General features: G+C 37.5%; 3 protein-coding genes, 1 long non-coding RNA gene and 1 other non-coding gene across 7 annotated transcripts; 3 read left to right on the top strand and 2 right to left on the bottom strand.

Moving 5' to 3' along the window:
• The first annotated feature begins 589 nt into the window (after window positions 1-589).
• Window positions 590-661, top strand: trnaw-cca (transfer RNA tryptophan (anticodon CCA)). The gene has a single exon. It is a non-coding gene; the product is annotated as a tRNA-Trp (tRNA).
• A 3,145-nt stretch (window positions 662-3,806) lies between these two features.
• Window positions 3,807-6,181, bottom strand: tm4sf21b (transmembrane 4 L six family member 21b). The gene is made up of 4 exons (XM_074662331.1): window positions 5,990-6,181; window positions 4,434-4,499; window positions 4,112-4,263; window positions 3,807-4,029 (listed from the first exon to the last, which is right to left on the bottom strand). The coding sequence occupies exons 1-4, from the start codon at window positions 6,179-6,181 to the stop codon at window positions 3,807-3,809; spliced, it is 633 nt and encodes a 210-aa protein (XP_074518432.1).
• Window positions 6,182-10,792: 4,611 nt separating this feature from the next.
• mblac1 (metallo-beta-lactamase domain containing 1) lies at window positions 10,793-14,287 on the bottom strand. Its single transcript, XM_074698953.1, has 2 exons — window positions 13,824-14,287; window positions 10,793-12,966 (listed from the first exon to the last, which is right to left on the bottom strand). Exons 1-2 carry the CDS (start codon window positions 14,247-14,249, stop codon window positions 12,727-12,729), a joined length of 666 nt encoding a protein of 221 aa, XP_074555054.1. The 5' UTR covers window positions 14,250-14,287; the 3' UTR covers window positions 10,793-12,726.
• On the top strand, window positions 14,166-17,156 carry LOC141811069 (uncharacterized). 3 transcript variants are annotated; one of them, XR_012600146.1, is made up of 5 exons: window positions 14,282-15,105; window positions 15,209-15,406; window positions 15,845-15,958; window positions 16,123-16,244; window positions 16,362-17,156. It is a non-coding gene; the product is annotated as an uncharacterized LOC141811069 (long non-coding RNA). The 3 variants fall into 3 exon arrangements; XR_012600147.1 differs by having other exon boundaries at window positions 15,209-15,424; XR_012600148.1 differs by lacking the exon at window positions 15,209-15,406 and having other exon boundaries at window positions 14,166-14,304.
• Window positions 17,157-17,891: 735 nt separating this feature from the next.
• On the top strand, window positions 17,892-23,308 carry mpdu1b (mannose-P-dolichol utilization defect 1b). The gene is made up of 7 exons (XM_074661988.1): window positions 17,892-18,079; window positions 19,105-19,170; window positions 19,291-19,423; window positions 19,522-19,607; window positions 20,212-20,330; window positions 20,458-20,568; window positions 22,726-23,308. Exons 1-7 carry the CDS (start codon window positions 17,932-17,934, stop codon window positions 22,858-22,860), a joined length of 798 nt encoding a protein of 265 aa, XP_074518089.1. The 5' UTR covers window positions 17,892-17,931; the 3' UTR covers window positions 22,861-23,308.
• The last annotated feature ends 774 nt before the right edge of the window (window positions 23,309-24,082 follow it).

Here is a 24,082-nt window from a genome sequence, read left to right as displayed (position 1 = left end):
CAGTAGAATGGAAAACACCAGTATTGACTTTGTTTCAGCCCATCCATTCATTCTGACACAGACAGACTGGAACCCAGGGGCAGACAAAGAGTCAATAATACCAGATGCAGTTGAATGGTTTATTGACCGGTGACGAAGTTGGAGGCTGGGCAGAGCACAGCCTTTTTTCAGCTGTATTTAGAATTTATACTTAAATTAGATGCTCTGCATTTTCATATCTTTGTGTTATTTTATATACTACCAGGCCGAGGCTTAGAAATCATGAAAAAAATACATATATCAATAAAAATCTGATCTAGAAACACTGATAAGAAAGACTAAACGAATGAGACAAAGAAAACCTGATCGGCTTGCAGGTGGTCAGACAGTCGTAGTGTGAGAGGGGGGCCTCTGGCGGTGAAAGGGGTAATGACATGACTTACCATGATGACAGAAATACAAACCCTATGGAATAAATTCCAGTTGATGAACAAAGTAGTTTCATAAATATCAGAGAGGAAATTGATATTTTATTATCGAAATGTAAAGATTATTTAAGATAACGTAAATAATACTATATAAACCCATGTGTTCTATAAACGGAAGCCAGGACCTCGTGGCGCAACGGTAGCGCGTCTGACTCCAGATCAGAAGGTTGCGTGTTCAAATCACGTCGGGGTCATAACTTGTTTTCTCCCTTCCTAATCCCTCTGATAATTCATTTCTATGAGCAGACTTACATTTTGTTTTTGTGTGAAAAAATAATGAGTAAAATTTGCACTTTTACTCTTTCTTTGCACTTAAAAGCACAAAATAAGATAGCATTTCCCTTTACTTTCCTCTATTTTTACACAAAGCTGTGAGAATGTTTGTGTAAATTTTCTACAGTTCACTTGCACTGCCACAGTCACAGCATTGTTATACAGAAAGTGAGATCAGCACAATCAAAATGAAGCCCTGATGTCAGGAGTAAAGAAGGGACAGTGTGAAAAGTAAAAAGAAATATATAAATACAAAACAATTTGAGTTTAAATGAATTAAAGGAATGAAATCAAGAGGTAAGAAATGTTCAACTCTGTCTGTAACTGCTTCTAGCTGTTTACATCCTTCCCAGTACCAACAACAACAGGAGTGAGGCACTAAATCAGGGGTCTGCAACCTGCGGCTCTAGAGCCTCATGCGGCTCTTTGACTCCTTTGTAGTGGCTCATTGTAGCTTTAAAAAATATTAAAATAACGGGAATTTTAAAATTTTTCTTACAGATGGTATTAATGATAACTACACAGCAACTAAGTAAAATCATAATACAACATTTTTTAATAAAAAAAATACATTGCCTCTTGAAATAAAGCGTTTAATTTTTTTGGATTTTTTTGGATTTTTTTAATTTCAATTTTCTGACATTTTTAGAAATTAAGAAAAAAAAAATCCATATTTTTTGAAGGTAAAGCAAATTCTAAATTCTTTATAAAAATCTCCCTTTTTATTTGCAAATTTTACAAGGTTTTTCAATTTTTTGGAAGTAAAGCAAAATTTCAAAATCACATTACTTAGTGGTTGGTTTTTTTTTTTTGCAAATTTACAACATTTCAGCAAGTGTTTTGAAATATAAAAATTTTGCACATTTTCTAATTCCTTTTTTCTTTTGTAAATTTTTGAAATTTTTATTTTTTTTAAATTTTCAACTTATTGAAACTTCATAAATTTTACAAATTTGTAAAATCTATGACATTACAACTTTTTGTTTTTTTCTTAAATTTGCAAATTTATTAAAAATGAAAAATTTGGAAATCACAAAACACACACACAAAAACTTCTCATTTAGATAATTATTCACGAGATTATACACTTTTTTGTCTTGATTTGAAGATAAAGTAGATTTTGTGGCTCCCGAGTGACTTTCATCCAGGTGAGCTAAGGCAAAACGGCTCTTTTGAAAGTAAAGGTTGCAGACCCCTGCGCTAAATGAACGGTACCAGCCAAGGGGCAACACCTGGTTTGTTAAAATGAAGCCTATGAGGAAGTGCTATACAGTGGTGTTCATCAACAATCCGCTTGGAGCACGCTGAAGAAAGACCAGAAGTCAGGTTCACACCAAGCCAAAAAAAGAAAAGGAAAAAAAAACACTTACGGCATTAAAAAGCATATTTTTAGCCTGGTTCAGTGCTTAGTTTAAATCATGTTCCACCTGTTTGGTGTGCCATCAACAAAGAGCCAAGTCGGGGCCACGTTATTGCATCACTGTAAAACGTCAGTATGTCACTGCATACTTAGCTGCTCCAAGAGGAGAGGGTCTAGGCTGCGGAAGGGTTGTCAAGTGTACGATGATTATCGTATTTGAATGGGTATTTGGCCCTCTGTAGCATGTACAATCAATAATCCCCAAAAAGGCAATGTGCACAATAATTAGACCATTTTGCAAGATGAAGTCGGCCTGCCTCAGTCTGTGAGACAATTTTTTGTGAACAGGTCAAGGGAGGATGCCATCTCCACGACCCTTTTCATCAGGTTTGACCTGCAACACCTCATCACCAACCAAGAAAGCTCACCAGCGTCTCCACTTCCTCCACAACCTAAGAAGAGCCACAGCCCCAACCCCCATCATGTGCGGTCTGGTTCTACAGTTGAACCACAGAGAGCATCCCGACCAGCTGCATTACTGTGTGGTACAGCTGAGAAGATCATAGGAAACTCCCTCCCCTCGCCACAGGACATTAACAGCAGGACATTTATTTATTTATTTATTTATTTTTAAGCCTGATCTTAAGGGCCACTGTACTCTCCATGTTAGTGACGACAGTGAGAAATGTTAGTTTAAGTTAAAGTTTATTACAAAATATTTCAAACAGACAAACACAAATACAGAACAGACCGACAGCAAATGATCAAAGCTATGTAAGATAAATTAAATAACTCTGACTTTTTACTGATTTATTTATTTTCCTCCTAAAATAAATTCATAATGAAGATGATTTGAGGTTTACAAAAAAAATAAAATAGAGCACTGGGGAACTGTAGAAGTTTTAATGGAGGAGAATTGTAATGCTGCTGCTGCTGCTGATGATGATGATGATGATGATGATGATGATGATGATGATGATGATGATGATGATGATGATGATGATGTGGTAAGTTTTAGTTCATCTTACTGTTGAGAGAAAACACAGAGTTTGTTCAAACACCTTGACCTCAAATTACCACAGAAATAATAATCTTTGGGATGTTTGAGAGTTTAACAGGAAAAAGAAACGTGAAGTTTAACTTGTTAATATGGAGATAATATAAATTTGTTCAGAAGAATTCAGAGTTTAGGTTAGTTATGTCCACAAAGGGGCCGCCCCTCTGGCTGATTATATGGAGGTCTGTGAGACTTCCTCTCTGAATGTTTTCTGTAGTTTTTACAGCAAGTGAGCAGGCATTAATGTGACACAGCACAAGCAGGAAATACAGCCATTTGCATCAGCCGTAAAATTTTACAGCTTAACAACACCAATGTTTATGTTTTCAGATAGAGCAGAACGGTATTTAAAACTTTATAGGTGTTACATAACTCTTAAAACAATCCCTGAGTTCTTTAGACATCAAAACTGTTGATCCAAAACTACAAGTGTAAAACAAAAAAACAAAGGCACTCAGAGATTTCTGTATCTGTTTGTAATTTATGAGGTTACAGCTGCCTGTTGGATATAAACTGGCAAATGGACGAAGTCATCAGTCCAGTGGGAGTTGTGCTGTCGAAGTTTATCATTTTCTAATATGTTCCCTGTTGATGATGGGCTTCAAAACTCCAGCTAGCATCACAGAGAATAGTCCATGTATTTAACGGTCTATGTGTTGAACCCTTTGGCCGGCTGTGGTCTCACCTCTTTGCCGGAGCAGGTGCCGCAGAGACATCCGAACAGCCCGTTGACCATCTGGATGAGGCAGAGGATGAGCTCCAGGCTGGCAGCCACCAGCAGAGTGGAGAACAGACCCACATTGAAGCTCACCACATCCTTTGGCTCCTGACACAAGGTCCACATTGTTTTATCACTCAGGTAGCTCCCCTCACTGTAGACAGTAAAACACAGAGAGATATAAACACACAGAGATCTGTAACAGACTCACACTTCTCTATGCTGGACACACGTACGTGCCAGCGAAAGGTGCCTCCCACTCAGCAACCATAGTTGTGGAGTTGAGCCACAAACAAAAGGGTCCATTAGAAAGGCCCAGAGCTGCCACACTCAGACTGTAGATGGCGCCAACGACACCAGCTGCAGCAAAACCAATGGACAGGAACATCTGCAGAAAAACACATCAGTCACCTTGAGTCAGGGATAACTGACACAAAGACTTCCAGAGGAGTACTGATGTTTTCCAACCCCTAAAGACTGGATCTCTCACAGGATCACTGTGTGAGTACAGATACTGAGAAAAAATGAATAAACAAAACAAAAACATGAGAAACATACCCCACAGCGGTTAGCACAGCACTTCTCAGCACTGGTCAGATGGATGTGGATGGCAGGGATGAGGATCTAAGACAGAGATAAAATAAACAGTAGAATGAGAGTTCATGAAGAGGCTCCACTCCTCTCCTCTGTTTGTCTGTTAGAAGACTTCAGACCTCATATCTGAATAAACCTGGTGCACTCTTAAACCAGGTTATTTTCTTAACATTTTGGATGTTTCAGGAACATTTATTAAAAAATTTCAACTGACATAATATTCAAAACACTGTGATTGAGAGGCAACCAGTCCAGGGTGTATCCCGCCTCTCGCCCAATGACAGCTTGTGTTGGCTCAGCCACCTGTGACCCTGAACAGGATAAGCAGTTTTAAAATCAAATTAATGAGTGATATTTAAAATATTTCTCAAATTTTAGGCAACTTTGCTTTAATTTTTTTATTATTATCATTATTTTGAAAATTTCAACATGTCTAAAATGATTAACAATATAGCATCCTGAACATTTCCATGTTTTTTCAGCATCTAAAGTGTAATGTTTTTCTATTTCAAATATGTTTAGCATTCTAACATTTTAGACATTTTAGAAATTAAAAGTTAAACCCTTTATAAAATGTTTACCCATTCATTATCTTTAATATTTTAACATTTATCAAACTTTTGAAGTTTTAATTTGTATTGTTTCTAACATTTCTCAACATTTAGAAACTTTTACATTTATAGAATGATTAAAACATTTCAGAAAATTAAACTTTGAGTTTTTTTTAAGTCATATTTTTGGCTTTTAGAGGTTTACTGGGGAGGACAGGACAGTGGGTGGAGTGGGTGGAGTGGGGGAATGACTTACAGAAAGGGGTTTCAAAGGCTGACCTAGTAGCAACTTCACCAGCGGGCCAAACCCATGCTAACTTTTTTTTTTTTTTCTTTTTTTTTTTACATTTTTTTTAATTTTCAACTTTTTCAACACATCTAAAAAATTTAACTCTTTTATCATTTTTAATATTTATTGAATAAAATCTGTTGGTTTTAACAATTTTAAACATTAACCAACCCCTCAGAGCTGACTTTTCTTTAAACCAGCATAAGAAGTCTGAATCCTCTAAACTTGATAAATCTTTGAGCTGGAGTGTGAGAGTTCAGAAACACTCCTATCAGATCACTTCAGTTAGAGCTATCGGAGTATTTCCCCAGGCAAACAAAGAGTTATATCATCTAGGTGAAGCAGATGCTGTACAGATGTTTGTACAGGTCAATATTGACACACCTGAGGAGCTGGGTGGAAAACGACTAAGAAAGGATGTGATGTTTATACGTAAGAGAAAATAACGAGTTGATGTGTCAGAGCTGAATAAAATAACTGATAACATCTTATTTATGTGATTTTTACAGTGTATTTGTGCACCTTAACTGTATTAATGCTTCTCTTGTTTCTCCTGATTTGGTCTTTTTTAAAGTCATGTGAAGATGACCACTCAGGCCAGTCTCAGGCTAAGTATCAATGTTTGATCCTTCAGAGACCAAACAGTTCATTGATTTACCCAGAAAAAACATGCTCCTCACCATGATTCCTCCTCCAACCAGGCCTCCCATGTATGTCACCTCCTCAGTCAGCTTTCTTGTCCCATCCTCGCCCTCGGCGGCGTACTTTGTATCAAAGTCAGGGAAAAAGAGTATGACGTTACAGATCACTGACACCAGGGCCAGGACGTAGAGGGGGATGGCGATAAACTTTGAGCACGATCCAGTACACATGATGTCTGCCGATGGAAGGAGACTCTAAAAAGATTGAAAAAGACTAAAATCCCAGGTTCTCCTCTGGTTAAACCTTCAGACCCTCCAGTCGGCGTCTCAGAAAGGATCCAAAAAGGATGATGTGCTGCAGTTAAAGCTGGTGCTGTGCTTCAGGGGTTAGAGAAAGACAAGAACAGTCTGTTTAAATATGTCTCAGGGGCTCACCAGGGTGGAAGGTGGAGCTCCAGGTGATGTGGATATGAAGCCTGCTTATCGCCCCCTTTATGACCTTTTAGGACCTTATGTCATTAGTGATGGGTGTGTGTGTGTGTGCATCTGTTTCCATGAAGTCATAAAGACGTTTGTGTGCAGACTGCGGTGGATTCTTTTGACTTTAACCTCTTGAGTTGAGAATAAAAGAAAAATAAGCTGCGTTTTGAGAGAGGTCTTTGGGGTATGACTGGTGAAATAGCTCATGTGATCTTATTTTTTTTTCAAAGCACATATTTAGTTTCTCTGGAACCAGATCTGACCATATTTGGAGTAGAGGGTGGAGCAGGAAAAACAAGGTTATTGCTTATTAGCTTGGCAGCAAGCTAAGCTAGCTAACAAGCAAGGTTTAGCATCTCTGACATAGATAGCTAACAGGGCTAGCATGCTAATAATGTTAGTCTGTGAGTATGTTTATAAATCGAGGGTAAGAAATTTCACCTGACTCACTGCTGGATACAGACTCTAGTGGACACTCAGGGAACTGCAGTTTGTTGTTGTCATAATACAAGGTTGTGTCCTTTGGTTCAAGCCCTCAGAGATCACAGACCTCCGCCAAGCATAGTCCTACTTTAATGTTATACTCTCATTCTCGTGATATGAAATATATTAATGTGGAACACTGACGTTTGAATTCTTATTAAAATATGATGAAATTGTGTGATGTTTTGAGTCGGAGTGTATTGATTTTGTGTCAAAAAAGACAAAGATAAGTCCCAAGATTTATCGATTTAGGTGTTTTATTTTTGAGACTTTTTCCAGCATATGTGGGACAAGAATTGATCCTTCTCCATTGATTTCATTGTTTGGTGTGATGCCAGTTAACAGTTCTGTTAACAGAAGTCAAGAAAATATGATTGCATTTTGCTCCCTTTTAGCCAAAAGACTCATCTTGTCAAAATGGAAGGACTCTGTACCCCCCATCATATGGTCAGTGGATAAGGAAGGTAATGTATCTTGTACATTTAGGGAAAATAAAATATGGAATCAGAGGATGCACTAAAACATTTCAGATAACTTGGACACCATCTGTAACATTTGTCTGAAACATGCCACCTGGCAATTTATGCATGTAATGTACATCTGTTTATGTGTCTGGGTTTTTTTTTTTTTTTTGGTTTTTTTTAATTACATATGTAATTTTTGTTGATGTATCTACCTGATTTATTGTATTTATTTTATTATTATTATTATTATTATTATTATTTTTTAATTTGAAGGTTTTTTTTATTTAATTTATATTTTATTTTAATATATATATATATATATATATATATATATATATATATATATATATATATATATATATATATATATATATATATATATATATATATATATATATATATATTTATATCTGCAACACTATCTGGCTGTTAATTCAAAGTTGGGGATTTTTTTGTTCTGTGTTATGTAAAAAAAACAATAAAAAATATCTTGTTCAAAAAAAAAGACAAAGAATAAAATATTGTTATTTATCATTATTTTTTTCTTTATATAATTATAATCTTTATATTACAACAATGAACAACACAAACATGCATGTCTGTACATTATGCACGTAAGACGAAAGCAGCCCTATCTCACAGTGATAAAGAATCCTTTAAAAAAAAATCCTGGATCCAGACGGTGATCCAGATCACCTCCAAACTTTAATCACTTCTTCCTCTTCCCATTTTTAACATTTCCTGGAAATTTCATCAAGATCCGTTTGTTACTTTTTGAGTTATGTTGTTTACAGACAAACTCTCCCAAAACATAACCTCCTTGGCGGAGGTAAAAATGGTGGTATTTCTTGGCCCCTGAATCTGACCAAAACAGTTTGGAGAGGGGCGAAAAAACAATCTTGTCACTGTAACAGAGATTCACTAATCAGTGATGTCAAAGCAAATCTTGTGACCCTCACATGATTTTTTGATTGCCTTCATTTGAACTTCCTGTTTGGTTTTTTAAACCACGAAACACAATGACATCCCTTTTTTAAGGGTTCCATTCAAAATTTGAAGAACTTTCAACACTGATATACTGCATCATCATTACCCACAATCAGATCATTCTCCGATTATCATTCAACTTTACCCCCACAGTGATCAAAGCGGAAAAAATGAGCAACACGGGTGTATCTCTCCAACACTATGACTTTCTGCGTGTGTGTGTGTGTGTAGGGAGGGGCTGTTCAGATCCAGGTAACAGTTAGAGTCCATCTCCACTCCCTCATAGACCTGAATGGGGTCATAATTCACTGATAAGCTAATCAGATCATGAACACACCTGCTGTCTCATCTGTACGTAGTGACGGCTCTCTGTATCAGTGCTCTGATAAATAGTCTCCAGGTTCAGGTTCAGGGTAAATAATTTGATCCTCCCCAGGTTGTTAAGAGGAACATGGAATATCTGTAGGTGTGACTCTGATGATAGAGGATCTGACTCAGCTGGACCAGGATCTGCAGTCTCAGCAGAAACTTGGATTAAAAAACTTTATTAGTTTATAAAGTTAAACCCATCAGTGCGACAGAGCTGAATATAGAACAACAGAATACCAAAAGATAGAGCGCAGTACGACAAAATACAACACACTATAGTTACCAGATACAGTATGCTACAATAAATATGATGTGGTACAAAACTGTACCAAAACTGTGCAATAAAACACAATAGGGCAAAAATAAAGTATGAAATAGGATACAAAATCATTCTATACCACACAAAATGATAAGATGAGGATTGATATAATACGATACAACAGAATAAGAGACGATTTGATGTGATTAGCTCTGACATAACTCCATTTTATACAGTACCTTGATATTTTGAGTCTTTTAAAGGCCTCACATCAAACTGTATCTCAGAGATCTTTTTTCTTAACGAACCAGGGGGCCCTTTGATCCTTAAAGTGGTCTTCAGAGCAGATCAGGGGATTCAGGGATACTGGGACTGAGGATCTGAGAAGAGTATGAAACACTCAGAGTTTTCCAAGTAAACTAAATATGCTTCAACTTTCATGTAGTGCTTATGTAATGTCATATAACTTTATTTTTCTATGTCATTTTATTGTTTAATTATCTTTAAATGTTCATTTTATGATGTAATGACTCACCTTTGGTTCTATTGTTAGTGTTTTTTTTATCTTAAACTTTTAACTTGCCTGTTGTTTAATTTTCTTTTACTTATTTTTTTGTGCTTTATCTTTACTTTCTATTATGTATTTATTTTCCTCTGCTGTTGAATTCTATAAATTGTATTGTGAACAGTGTGAATTACTTTCTACTACTAAATCCATTTTAATTTTATGGTCAGACATAATTTCCTATTTTTATCCCTTTTCCTTTTTTCTTTTTTTTTTTCTTTTTTTTTCTATAAAAACCATAAATACCTCATCACCTCATAAGGGTTCATTTAAATTTTCAATCACTGTAAAGCACTCTTTTATATACTTTATTTTCATATTTTACTTTAAACAAATGTAGAGACTACCCAGAGATAAAAAAGAGAATTCACATATAAACAAAACAGAGGATAATATTTGGAAAAATCATTTAAAGTGACAATTTGCTTTTTCTTAACTCCCTTCTTTTCTTGAGATAATTTTTTAAAAATTAGATTTTTAAATACATACATTTTGTGAGGAAAACATAACTAATTAAAATGGAGTGTATAAAGACTTAGCAATATCAAATCACAACAAATAATCAGTTGGTAGCTGTTTAGAAGGGAAATAATGTTACTCATAAACAGAGGTAACGCTTTGAACTACATATTTTTATAGAAGGTGCAATAACAATAAAGATGAATTGATTTATATAATTCTATACGAAATATGCTGATACACAGTATATATAATGATACAATATATATATATATATATATATAGATAGAGAGAGAGAGTGAGACATGATGAGGTAGAAAACATACCAAACACTAACAGATGACAAACCCTGTTATTATTAAAAACTCTGGGATGAAAAATGATTCTATATCCTGATATTATACAACGCAATTTAATGATTCAGTTCAATACAATATGCTATGACACAAAACGATAAGATATGAGATTTATCAGATGTATTATGATTCCATATGATCTGTGTCTTTAAATGTTAAAACCTAAATGATAAACTATCTCTCAGTGGTTTATGGTTTTGGCTAGAGTTGGTTCTTATAATAAAGAGGAACACACACACACACACACACACACACACACACACACACACACACACACACACACACACACACACACACACACACACACACACACACACACTCACACACACACAGCTCCTTCCTCTAATATTCAAAGCCTATAGAAGAATACACTGTGTGTTTCCCTTCAGTGGATTATATAACAGCCTGACAGTTGATGTTTATGAGCTTTTATTAGAGAACAGAAACTTTTACAGTCGTTCAGATCATTAATGCCTCACACTGTTATATAAACACCTGGGCGTACCTGGTACTGCCACTCTGATCACATTCACACACGTGAGATAAAGTTTCACACATACTCAGAGGATAAAAGAGTGTGTTATCATGATGAACACTCACACGACAGCCCTCAGAAAGTTAAGGAGAAATCTCTCTCTGCAGGCTGTTTTTAAAGACAGACAGAGATATTTAATACAGGTCACAAAGGTGAAAAACTTGTTTCTTATTTCATTTATACAAGATGAAAGACCACATTTTATACCATTTTCATTAAAATTATGAGAATATTTAAGTATTTATTTGAGCTTAAGTTTGTACAGATTCGAGGTGCAAGAGGTGATGTGAGCAGGTTTAATTTTATGGGCGAGCATCAAGATTGTAAATGTTTTCTTCAGTACCAGGACACGTCAGAAGGAGGGCAGTAATCCCTGATTTTATGATGAAATCTTAAATCAGCTGATTTCAGCCATCTGTTTGATCTCAGGTTTTGTTTTTATTAGTTAGTCTCCATGAAGTCAGCTAACAGATAAAGTGACTGACAAGATGAACTTTGTGTCAACGTGAAGGCAAGGTGCAGATTTACAGACGTCACTCTGACAGGTCAGGGGGGAAACAACCTGGGTGTGTGTGTGCGCCTGTGTGTGTGTGTGTGCCTGTGTGTGTGTGTGTGTGTGTGTGTGTGTGTCAATCTTTTGTACATCCCCATAACTCACTGATAAGGTAAAAAAAATCATAAACACTCCTCCCTCGACTCATTCAGAGGACAGAATGTAACCGACGCCAGCTCTGACTGTGACCATTCAGGTTTTCATTAAACAAAAACAAATTCTTCACCACTTCACTGTTAAACTACAACTTATCTGTAAAAAGAGCTCACGCTGTCTAGACAGTGACGCAAGAAAAGAAATAACTTTGAAAATACCATTTGATTAAATAAAAATCAAATAAAGACGAAAATCTTCTTAAAGCATTAAAGAAGCATGAAGAGCTCAGTGATTAGAGACGATTTTTGTTGAATTTCTGAGATTCACACAGAGAGAATTAGAGACCCTGAAAATGTACTTTTGGAGGTTAGGAAGCTAAAAAAATAAAAAGTTCGCATCCAATTTCTCTTTGTCTTCTCTCTTCTTTTTAGCCAACTTTTAATTTGTAGGTTTATGTTTTCTTCTTCTTTTCTTGCTCCCCACAGTTTCATGACAACAATGATAAGGCTGTATGAATTTATACTGGATGATGTCCTCCTGTAAAGTCTGTCAAAAATAAATGAAAAGTTGGGCCTTAATACTCCTCTGGAGACTCAAGAGCTTTGAGTCGAAGAGTTTTCTCAGTAATCCCCGTCTCTTATCTGGTCGTCTGTTATCATTGCTGAGAACACCCACACAAACCTTACAGCAGGTATTTTTCTCCACAGGTCGTAAAATCTGTCGGTGTGTAAATGTTCTTCCACCTCAGCTGATTCTTTCTGTCAGTAAACATTTTCTGAGTATGAGAGTAAAGCTTCAGATTTACCTTTGCGAATGAATGTGCGAGACCTAGATCGCAGAAACAAGCGGCTGAGATGATTTTCCTCCACAGGCTTTCTTCTGGACGCCTTCCTCAGGAGGTTTTCAGAGTGCATCAAACTGGAGAAACTTTGAAGTTCACGAATGAAAACTATTGAGCTGCAAACAGATACAAACTCAAAAACATTCTCTTTATTTGAAAGTTTATTATTTATGGGCATTAATTGTAGTGGAACAGAAACTGGTTCCTCCAATAAAAGTTGAAATAAATAATTAGTTTATTATAAACAATCTTTACTTCTTTATTTCACAGTTTGTACCTGTGGAGTTTCCTGAACTCTGTCTCCTCTCTTGCAATCTCACAGGTTTCTCTCAGCTCCTCACAACTTTGAATGGGAGTCCATGTCCTGGGATGATCACATCAGCAGTGCGTAGCGCCTCCTGGCGGTTGACTTCCTGTACTGTAGAATTCATACTCAAATCCCTCCAGCTGTCCTCATCTGCGCAGCACTCAAATAAGTCCCCAGCAATGAGCACAGTGCCTGCAAATGTCCCCTTCACCTCCACGCTGACGTCCTGTCCCGTGTGTCCTGGAGTGGGAACCACACACACCTGAGAGGAGGAGAGAGAAAAGAGAGAAGAGACACAGTCAGCACCTGCCTGATGACACAAAACATCCTGACTCCTCTTCTTTAACTATACTCTGCAAGGTTCACAAAGTTCACAAAGACCTCCATTAAAACCATTTTAACTATTTCAATCAAACTCTCAAAAAAAAATTCCAACTCTAGAAAAATTGCGACCTGACCTTCAGGGTCAACGTTAAATGTTAAATCAAGCAGAAAGATAAAGGAAAAAAGGGTCATTGAACTCAAATTTTTGCTCACTCACAGATCTTAGCTGATTAAGGTTATTTATTTACTTTAAAAGTTTATTGTTACAATGTTTTGTTGGCTGCTGACTGAGTTATGTAACTCAGTTAAATACCATACACAGACTGTCAGAAATCATGATAGGAAGTTTATTTTCACAGTTAAAAGTCTAGTAAAGGTTCACATAATGAAAGCCTTAACACTCTGATCATCTCAAACATCATACATTATTTGCCATAGTGTCTACACTCAGACTTAATTCAAGTGAGAACAGTGACAAACTGAACAAAGAGAGTAGCCTGACTGAAAATAAACACTGTCACATTCTTATTCTGTTATTTCCTGACTCGTCTCATTCTCAACAAGGGTTTTACAAAAAAAAGGTGTGATTAAACCCATGTTTCTGAAGTGGAGTAATTCATATTTAATAGGTGCATATTTTGTGTACATCAGAGTCTGATTTTTAATGTGCTTTTGTATCATAAAGAGTTAAAATAATAATTTAGGAATGATAAATGTATGGTGTTAATTAAGCATTCTGTCGGTAAATAATTTGATTCAAAATGATCACGGGATTTAAAACTTTAAAACACTCACGTGCTCGTCCACGCGGAACCTCTCTCCCTCCGACAGTTTGTTCGGACGGTACCTGTCCCCCTCGCTGACGTCATATCCGACTATCATCATCGCTGCTGGAAACAGATTCAGGTTGCCCACGTGGTCTGAATGTCCGTGGGTCCCAACAACCAGGTTCACATCCCCAGGGTCCAGTCCCCTCTCCTTCAGCGTCTGCAGGAGAAAGTCTCTGTCCCAGGGCCCCCCGGTGTCCACCAGGATGGTCCGGGGTCCGGTTACCAAGGAGATGGTCCCGTCCGCTCTGAAGGTCCCGCCCGACTCAGAGCGGCAGTATCCGGGTTTGAGGACCATCACGGAGTACGGCACACCTGGAAAGTCCGTCTGGGAGTCCGGGAGAGGGACTCTTTGGATCCCGGAGGGGACCTGACCAGTGTCAGTCCGGTTCATGTCAGAAAACTATAAGAACTACAACTCCTCCTCTTCTTCTCACAGATGTTTCATGGCGAGTTGAACACATCGTTCTGGCTCATTACCGCCACACACTGGTTAAATATTAACTCAACTACATTGTGTTACAGCTTACAGTATAAAGAGGTTTTCAATTTGTTTTTAGTCCAGATGATGGCAGTATCAGACTTTCTTTAGACCAGATATCAGCGGGCTTCTGGGTTTAAGCTGTTTAAGTTTTTACAGCTCGTTAATCTACAGAATGATAATAAATATCTCTAACAGTCAGACCTATATCAGCTCATGAGCTCAAACGCCACTCTGTAAATATTCTGGATTTTATTTAAATTTTATCAGACTCTTTAATTATTGTACTTAATGCTCTTTAAAGCCCTCTGAAACAGTTAGACAGAAAAAAAGCATCTTTCAGAATAAACTCAGTTCTTCCGCTTATGAGGACCCCCTCTTCAGGAATCAACGAGGAAATGTAGTTAAAGCAGTAACAAGTCTCTAAGCATGTCAAAAACAGGTTTTATCTGAAAATGAGTCAATAATGAAATAAAAGAGTCAAACTTTTGTGACACATCTCAAAAAAAGATTTTTTAAAAAGTAGTGCTTTGAGCTTGTTTTAGAGCTCAATAATATAAATTGTTAACTTTTATTACACGGACAGCTGAAACCTGAACTTGACATCGTCCTTGCTGCACATTTATGTGTAGTTCAGGTATTTCTACTTGCTGGAGCTTCCTTTTTAACCCTCTGTGTTAACCAGGATTCATTCAAACTCATCTGATTTTCAGACTAAAGCTCCGGAGAGAGTCAGTCGTGGCTAAAACCTCAGCTCACCGAACTCCAGGTGAGTTGTCACAGACTCACAGGTTCATTTAACACAATTCATTTTCCACCATACTAGAGCATTTCATCCCCTAACTCAGGTTTCTCTGACTCTGCTCACACAGGTGAAGAGCACTGAGGGATTATCTAGCACCTGTCCCATCCAGAGCTCCTCATGTGCAGGTTAGGTGATAGAGGTCGATATTAGAGCCAGGTTCATGAACAGATGGAGCGAAAGATCAATATCTGAACAAGTCCTGAAGTCGGCGCAGAGCCTCTCAGAGTGTGTGCTGCTGCTGCTGCTGCACAGACTGTCAGAGGAGGTGAGCAACATCAGCCAGGTAAACGGAAGAAGAGTTCATATCCTGTTTGGGCTTTAATACCTAATGTTTACAGAATGATCTCATCAGGATATCGACTGCTCAGAAAATCAAATGTAATACAAAAAGAACAAAACATTCAATAATATTGTCAAAGGAACACAGAGTGAATGAGCTAAAGCAGCTTGGAAAGAAGCGTTTTGAGGCGTTGAATAAGTGTGAAACCTTCTTTTCTTCTTCTCTCCGCCTGTGTTTGTAATCATCCTGCACTTGCAGCAGGTATTGTGCATTTTCACATCCTCCTGCAGCTCACAAAGCCCTGAAATACAGGGTCAATGTAAGACAAAGTAATGTTATTGAACGTGTCCCCAGCATCATGTGTGTTTGGTCTGCATGTAGAGTCAGGTCAACAGTGTGTTGAAGACATTTATCCATCCTTAGGTGAAGCACAGTAAGAAGAGAGCAGCTCCAGCAGGGAGCAGCAGAGAGCCAGACGGCCTGGAGATCAGCAGGGGTCTGATCCTGAAGTGGGCCGCAGAGCTGGAACAAAACATGGTGACGAACTTTTACTGTTTTTACGACCTTGGTGTGCAGAGTGAGAGGGAGAAACACCAACCTAACTGAAGCTGTCATTTTCAGTTTCACAGGTGGTTAAAAAGCTTAAGTTGTGTTTTTTAAAGTGTGCTGTAACTCTCTGCTCCTGTATGTTTTATTTCCAGCTAAAAAAGAAAATCAGACCAACAAACGAGGAGACAAAAAGGAGAGAAACTCACGGACAAAGAGAGAAAACAGACGAGGATAAACTGAATGAGAGACTGTAACAGTGGGCCTTAGAGCTGAGGTGTGTGTTCATATGTGTGTGTGCGAGTATTAACAAGCCATGTGGTGGGGGGCTGATTAGCATCTTGGGAAAAAATGGAAGTCCTTGTATTATAAAATCTTGTGTGTGTGTCTCCAGGCTAACTGTGTGTCTGATGGCGAGCTGAAGAAGCTTTTGTTTCCCAGAGGATCAGTCAAGTCTAACTTGGGGACCATCTTTCCTCTGCTGGAGTTTGTCACCTGGTCCTTGTTGGCTGGGGATACTGAGGTGCGTGTGCACTCTCACTTTGTCCTAGTCTGCTCCAAAGAATAAAGAGTCCACAGTGTCCCCCAAAGGAGGGTTCTGGACTCTGTGGAGGACGTCCAGTTTCTGGGCCTGCACGGACTCACCCACTAACCTGATGAGGGCATCTGTGCCTGGATGGGTGGGGGTGTATGTGGACGTGGGGAAGGTCAGGTGTCTTTTTATGGCTCGGATCAGAGGGTTCACATTTACACCTTTTCAGACACCTTCAAACAGGGTTTGATCCCTGTGTTCAGGTGGCTGGACGGAGACACCATGCTGAAAATCAGACCTGCAGACCTGTCAGTCAGTACCCAGTGAAAACAGACATAGATACAGACAAATATCAAACATCACATAAACATGAACTATCATTGGTGAAAAGGATCTTTTTATGTCAGTCATTGAATTTCTGAGAATCATTGTTTTATTCTACAAATAATGGCACTTTCTATGTCTGAACTGTGTTACAGTTAATTTAAAAAAACATTGTCATGTTTATTAACAGGAGGAACCTGCTTCATGGATTCAAAGTAGAAATTGTAAAAACACTTGTTTTCTGGATATATTTTTCCTGTTGTTTCTGATCTTTTAAAGCCATTCCAATGCCCTGTTTTGGGTCTAAGTCATGATGAAACAACAGTGGGAAGACTTTTTTTTTTCAAGGCATAACGATAAACAAAATGTCAGAAAAACACAAAAGTGTGCATAAAATTTTGTTTCAGCAAATTATTAGATACACTTACATGAACAACTTTTCTGTAAATAAGTACTTCGTTAAAATAAAAAAAAACACATCATTATCTATGTTTGTGTGTATTTCAATCTCTCTTCATATTTAAACATATTTCCTATGAGTAATATTTCACAACAGGATCATGTTATTTCAATCATCTTAATGACTATTTCCATCAATATTGGAAAAAAAATGCTTCTTTCTTATTCTCCTCATTAACACAGAGTTGTTTTGCTATTGTCAGATTTTTTTTATTTTTTTTAATTCTTAAATGTATTTTTCAGAGTTTCTGAGTTTTAAGGAGTTTGTAAAGAAGCTAAAACAATACAGGAGAGTAAAGATCAATATACACACAAACACTGATTAAGTTGTTAATAAAGATGCATGAGTAGCCTATAACGTAGTGTGTATGACGTGTAAGCCGAATGCTTGAGTTGTAGTGTTAGTAAAAAATAAAAAACAGTAAAATAATAATAATAATAATAATAATAATAATAATAATAATAATAATTATTATTATTATTGTTATTATTATTATTATTTTTATTATTATTATTATTATTATCGTGATGTCTATGCGATTATTTTGCATTCATTGACAGCGTTTAAGTAGGCGGAACCATTGCGTTGTGTCAGGTCGGACTGTTTATGTGTAGCACATTGAGCAGCTGAGTCAGTCTAGTCTCCAGAATGGCGGCTCACACAGAGACAGGCCATAATAACCTGTTTAATAACAGAGAATCCTCATTCATGGATCCGTTTAAAGGATTTTTATTAACCTACTTCATGCCTGAATCATGCTACGATGAATTCTTTCTGAACTTCAACTTCCTGGACGGTAAGAGGATCTTTAACGGTTAGCTTCATGCTGCTCTGCTCTCTGTGTGAAAGGTTCACCTCCTCCTCATTCCAAGAAATAAACCGGTTCAGTTTAATTTGTTCAGGTTTGCGTTTTCATTTTCAAACCTGTTTCTAGGTTGGCTTCCTATATGTTTGTATGTCAGTCATAAAAAATGTTTTTTTTTACAATCTTTAAGTAATCATATTCAATGAAACCTACGTACATAGTCGTCTGAATGTCGAGGTCCATTCATTCATTTCCATATTTTTATTTTTATTTTAAATATAAGCAAGTATTAAGTTTTATTTAAATAATACCCACATGCTGTTTTTGACGGTGTTGGAGGTGGAAAAAAAGTGATCAGTCAATTTATATTTAATGTCATGTCTTCTATATATGCCAGTGCACTTTTTTCTGTTTTATTATTTATTATTGTTTAGTTGTCGTTGTTGTTGTTTTGTTTTTTTGCTTTTTTTTTCAACTAAAGTCAAATATGTAAACCGAACAATGTGGTCATCACCTAAACATTAATGTCAACCAAAGCCTGACAGATTTTCTCACAAGTACAGTGAGAACACTGAGTTCTTTATGATGGTGTTATCAGTCTAAATTCAAAATGAATGGGTCTTCAGATCTGAAACAGTTTGATCAATGTTGGTATATCATGTGTCCTGAAATGTGTATAATGCTAGTGCCAAAATTTGATATCTAAATTTAAAGATGATGAACCTCTTTAAACTGATTTTCCTCCAAATTCAACTCCAGAAATATTCCAGCACAGTGTCCTCTGATATAACAGAGGTGGGCCAAGATCAGCTGATCCTCCTCTTATTTATTTCTGTCTCAGTCCTCTGCCCATGGGTCGAATTATTTTCAGGTTACAGTGGGGACAATGTCTCAGATTACAGACCAGTTGATGGTTAAAGTCAGGAGACATTTTTATATTATAAAAGTTAACACACCTGTGTGTATGTACTGATCAAATCCATCTAATCTGCATTTTTCAATCTGTTTTATTTCAGTTCCATGTCTGAAGATCATTCTGAGCAAAGGTCTGGGGATCGGCATCATCCTGGGATCAGTGATGGGTAAAACTCCTCATGTCATCTTTATTGCGTCTTCGTCTGGAGCTCTGAGACAGTTTGGATCTGAGGTTAACATTCATGCTAATGCTGTGCTAGTTAATGAAACATGTCTGTGTGTTCCAGTGAAGCTGCCTCAGATCCTGAAGCTGATTGGAGCAAAGAGCGCTGAAGGTCTGAGCTTTAACTCCGTGCTGCTGGAGCTGTTTGCCATTACAGGAACCATGGCGTACAGCATCGCCAACAAGTTCCCCTTCAGGTCCCACACACACACACACATACACACTGTGGTAATATCAGTGTATCAGTTGGGTCAAGGGTTAAGTAACAGGTTGTGTAATGTGTCTGTACCCTCAGTGCGTGGGGCGAGGCGCTCTTCCTCATGCTGCAGACCGTCGCTATCGGCTTCCTCATTCTGCACTATGGAGGGCGAACAAAAGGAGGTGAGACAGTGCTCAAGACACCTCAGAGATGAAACCAATGAATGTTCTCATCATCTAATGTTTATTAATTCTTTTTTCTTTCCTTTAATAAAAAATAAAATCAATTATATCTCAAAATGTCCCAAAATGAAAACAAACCTGTCCAGAATGCTGTTTTAGCACAGTGGTTAGATTATGCACAAAGGTACAAACAGCTCAAAAGTTCTTTTAAAATAATTCCTTAAAGCACTTTTAACCCCCCCCCCCCAAAAAAAAAAAAAAAAATTTTTTCCAGACTCCTTCATTTATCCAACTCACATGTAACACCCTAACCCTCAACTTTTAGCAGTTTCAGATCTTTCTGCAGGTGTTATGTTTTATTTTGTGTCCTGCAGCAGAGTAACAACCAGGATGCCTTCAGGTGCAGTGGGATGTTTGATGAACCATTACGTGTTGTTTGTTTTTGCAGAAAGGGGTCCTCAAAGAAGAAGAAGTTTGAACTGTTTTTACTGAATGTGTCTTTACAATGATGCAGTCTAAAAAAAACAGGAGGAAAACTTCTCAAAGTCAAACAGACGTTAAAAGGAGGATGAGGTTGTGAGCAGTGTGTGTGTTTGGTCTGCAGGTCTGCTGTTCCTTGTGGTGTATTGTGCTCTGCTGCTCCTCATCCTCTCTCCGGTCACTCCGATATCCGTGGTCACCTTCATGCAGGCATCCAACATGCCCGCCATCATCATCGGGAGGGTAAAGAACAGAAACACTCACTCAAACTGTTCAGTCACCAGCTGCTGTTATTCTCCATGATGTCTGATGGCAGAGAGGAGTCAGTAAACACTGTTTTTAAGACTGTTTGTGTGTTTCTGTGTCTCAGCTGATCCAGGCGGCATCTAACTTCAGAAACGGACACACGGGTCAGCTTTCAGCCATCTCTGTCTTCCTGCTGTTTGCTGGATCCCTCGCTCGCATCTTCACCTCACTACAGGTCAGAAACCATGCTTTCTAAAACTGTCTATTCTACAACAAGAAGCTGAATATTTATCTCACCACACTGGGAGATTCCTTTTTACTCTTTATGAGCAATTCAGGCATCAATTATGTCTTGAATATCTTGAAAGAAGACTTTTTTCTGGACTTGTAGTGGTGTAGAAACGAACAGAAAGCAATTTTCACATGTGATCTGTGAAACATGCGTACCTGGGCCAATCACAGCCGTCAACAGCCTGGTCAAGTATTGATAAATGTGGCAGCTGAAAACACTTGTAATTTAGATGAAAGATGATGCCCCCAAATACTCACAGTTCATCCAGCCTAACCTGCAGAGTTCACGACATAGTGGAAATATTATGGGAAAAAAGAGACTTTTCTGTGCTGGGGATGGACAATGCCATAGCAACTGAGGTATAGAGACATGAAGCTGTGTTGTTGGCAGCCAGAAGTGGTGTTAGATAAAGTCAGATATCTGCAAGGAAATCATTGCAATTGGTAGATGTAACAAACCAAACTACAGCAGAGTTTTAAACATTTAGTTTGCACATTCTTTGTTTGTAGAAAAATAAATGCCAATCTGTGTGTTGGCCTACACCCATTTTTGGTCATACACACCTTTGATAACAGAGGGCCATTATGTCTAAGACATTGTTATTTTACCAAAAATAAGACTCAAACACTAAATAAAATTTTAGTTTTTACAGTGTTGCATTCGCATAAAAATTGAAGAACATCAGCACAGCCTGAAAGGAAGCAGACATGCTTTGGTTATTTACTTCAATCTAGTTTAAATTTGCTTTTTGTTGAAGCAACTTTCGCAGGGAGGGTTTTGTTATCATTTTGTCACCTTTGCACAGACACACTTCAGGACTTTGCAGTTGTACAGACATGAAGTTTGTTCAGGTCTCTTGGGTGTTGCAACATTTCTCCAGCATCAGCTGATCAGATACGCCAGGGTATGCTTCACTTCCCCTCTGGGACACGCCCATTTCAGTCAAACTGAGCGGCAAAACAAACCCCACTTAGCATTACGGTGAGCGGCAGCAAAGACGGCGAGACCGGGAGCAATGTGGAATATGACATGAAATTAAGGGTAGTTGGACTCGACATTGATTTGTTCAAGCTACCAAAGAACCAGGGGTCCACAGAAATCATAATCTGACATTTATATGTAAAGCCTGAAAGCTACAAAAGCCTCTACATGATTCAGTTTACCGTACAAAGTGTATTTACCCAAATGATTACACATATTATCTGTTTGTACTTTTGGTATTCAACATAGACTGTATTATTAATGAACGTTTAGTCTCCGCAACGGTATATAAGTAAAGTTAATATCAAATACTTAATACAACACAGCTACAGCTGCTTGTGCTGTTGTTCTCCCCATTTAGAAAACTGGGTTAGCCTCAGTTTGAGTTAGTTTACAAATCAAGTCAAGCAAAACGTTCATAATCAAGACAAAAGTACTCCAGTTATTAAAAAAAATGATGACTGAAAAATGCTAAAATTTAGAGATTTCTTAATTTAAGGAATTATTTAACCAAAAATTCAGCATAAATTAACTGACAAAATGGGAACGGCAAATCCAGCTATTGTTGCCTGGATTGTTTCTGAAAGTTGCAGGGATCCATCAGTTTCTCTTTCTCTTTGTCTTTCAGTAGCCTGTCTAAATATAGCTCTGAATACTTTTCAAACATGTTGGTTCAGTCAATCGAGCAACAGCTCTTCCCCATTTTGATTTTGTTTTAGAGTTTAGACGGTTTTTAAGGCAACGCTGCCTCTCATCTCCCTATTTCTGCCACTCAGTGGGCATGTGACTTCACGTGCATATCCTCTATAAGTAAATGTGATAAAAGAGAAGTATTACAGCTGGTGGTTCAAGAGCCAGACTAATGCTGAAAATACTGACTTGTAGCAATTAAAAAAACAGGTTTTACTTCTGACATGAATGCAACATTTGTTTTGGATAAAGAAATTATGCAGTCTAAAGCAGACCTAAGCCTACTTCTCTGAAAAACCTCACTTCTCTGCTGCAGAAACTTATTTCTACCAATGAGTCAATTAAAAACCTGAATTATGTAGAAGCATCCCCTCAGCCAGTGTTCATGTGTATAAAGTGCATTTTTTGTGTTGCATCCTCTTCTCACAGGAAACTGGAGACTCCTTGATGGCCCTCACATACGTCATATCCTCGGCCTGTAACAGCATCATCGCTCTGCAGGTCCTGTACTACTGGAACAGCTCTCCAGAGCGCAAGAAAAAGAAGAAGAAGAAGAAGGAGTAAAGGAAAGGACTGCTGTGAAACTTTGATGATAGAACAACACTTTTTCTGTCCGAATCAAACTCCAGACTCTTTCTCTTCTTAGAGAGGCGTCTGTGAGAGATGAAACACATGTAGAGAGACTGAACCAGCTGGACAAATACAATGTGAACAACAACAGCACTTATACCAAGATTTTATTTTTTCTTTCTGGGTCCAGTTTTTGTTATTACATTCCTCTTCATCCAGGTTTTCCCATTCCAGTCAGAGTTTAAATACCTGAGGCATTTTTTTGTGCACTGACCTGTAGTGTTTTCTCATCCAGGATCCCAGATTGTCATTTTGATGGTTATTTTCTACATTACTTTAAGCTGTTTGACCGCTGAGAGACACATGAAAAAATGACCTGTTGTTTCATTTCACATAAAAACATGATTCCACTCTGAAACTTCCAGCTGTAAGGGTTTTTTTCTTGGCTCTGTGCCTGCAGGTGCTGAGGGTCAGGGGACACTATTTACGGTAACACAAAGGCTTTGAACAATTTTTAAAGGATAAATTAAAATTAAATAAATTAAATTTTCTGGAAATTTCTCCAGATTCAGTTTACTGAATGTGAAAACGGAGAGGTTAGTATGAGGATGTTTTCTGAGATGTTTATGTTAAATTTAAACTAAAAACAAAAAAGCTAATTTCACCTTAATGAAGACTCCCCTCACTTTTGTAGAGGCCTATTGTTTGGCCTATTTGGCTGACTCCATGATGCTTTTTACACCCTGAAACTCAGGTGTTTGAATAAGAGAAAGAAGTATCAGCCAATGTCAGCATGGTGAATTAGATTAACTGCTAATTTGGTTACTCCAATACAAGTTTTTTTTTTGTTTGTTTTTTTGTTTAACAATTTTGGTGGAAAAAAATATATAGAAAATAAGACAGCTGATTCCTCAGTGGGACTTTCAACATAACCATAACATTTTCCTTGTCAGCTAGGACCACTACTGACTAAATGAACACCATGCTTCGTTGAAGAAGAGTGAAACTAGAGACCGAGACAATAAACTTAAGAGGAAATTATTAACCGAGGGAACAAATCAGCAGAAGAGAAGGAGGAATGTTTTCCACTGCAGACGGAGTTGTGCACAGTTAGTGTTCACAAACGTGCTTCAATTTCTGATATTTTTTCAGCTGTGTGTTAAAAAAAACTCCAGTTCTGTTGGTATTTTTGTTTTAAATGGTTCATCACTCATAC

The sequence above is a fragment of the Halichoeres trimaculatus genome, unplaced genomic scaffold, assembly GCF_033239565.1.
Source record: "Halichoeres trimaculatus isolate MK-OKI-2021-1 unplaced genomic scaffold, fHalTri1.1 fHalTri1_scaffold_22, whole genome shotgun sequence".
In the NCBI taxonomy this organism is placed as follows: Eukaryota; Metazoa; Chordata; class Actinopteri; order Labriformes; family Labridae; genus Halichoeres; species Halichoeres trimaculatus.
This window is presented reverse-complemented; position numbering and strand designations above follow the sequence as displayed.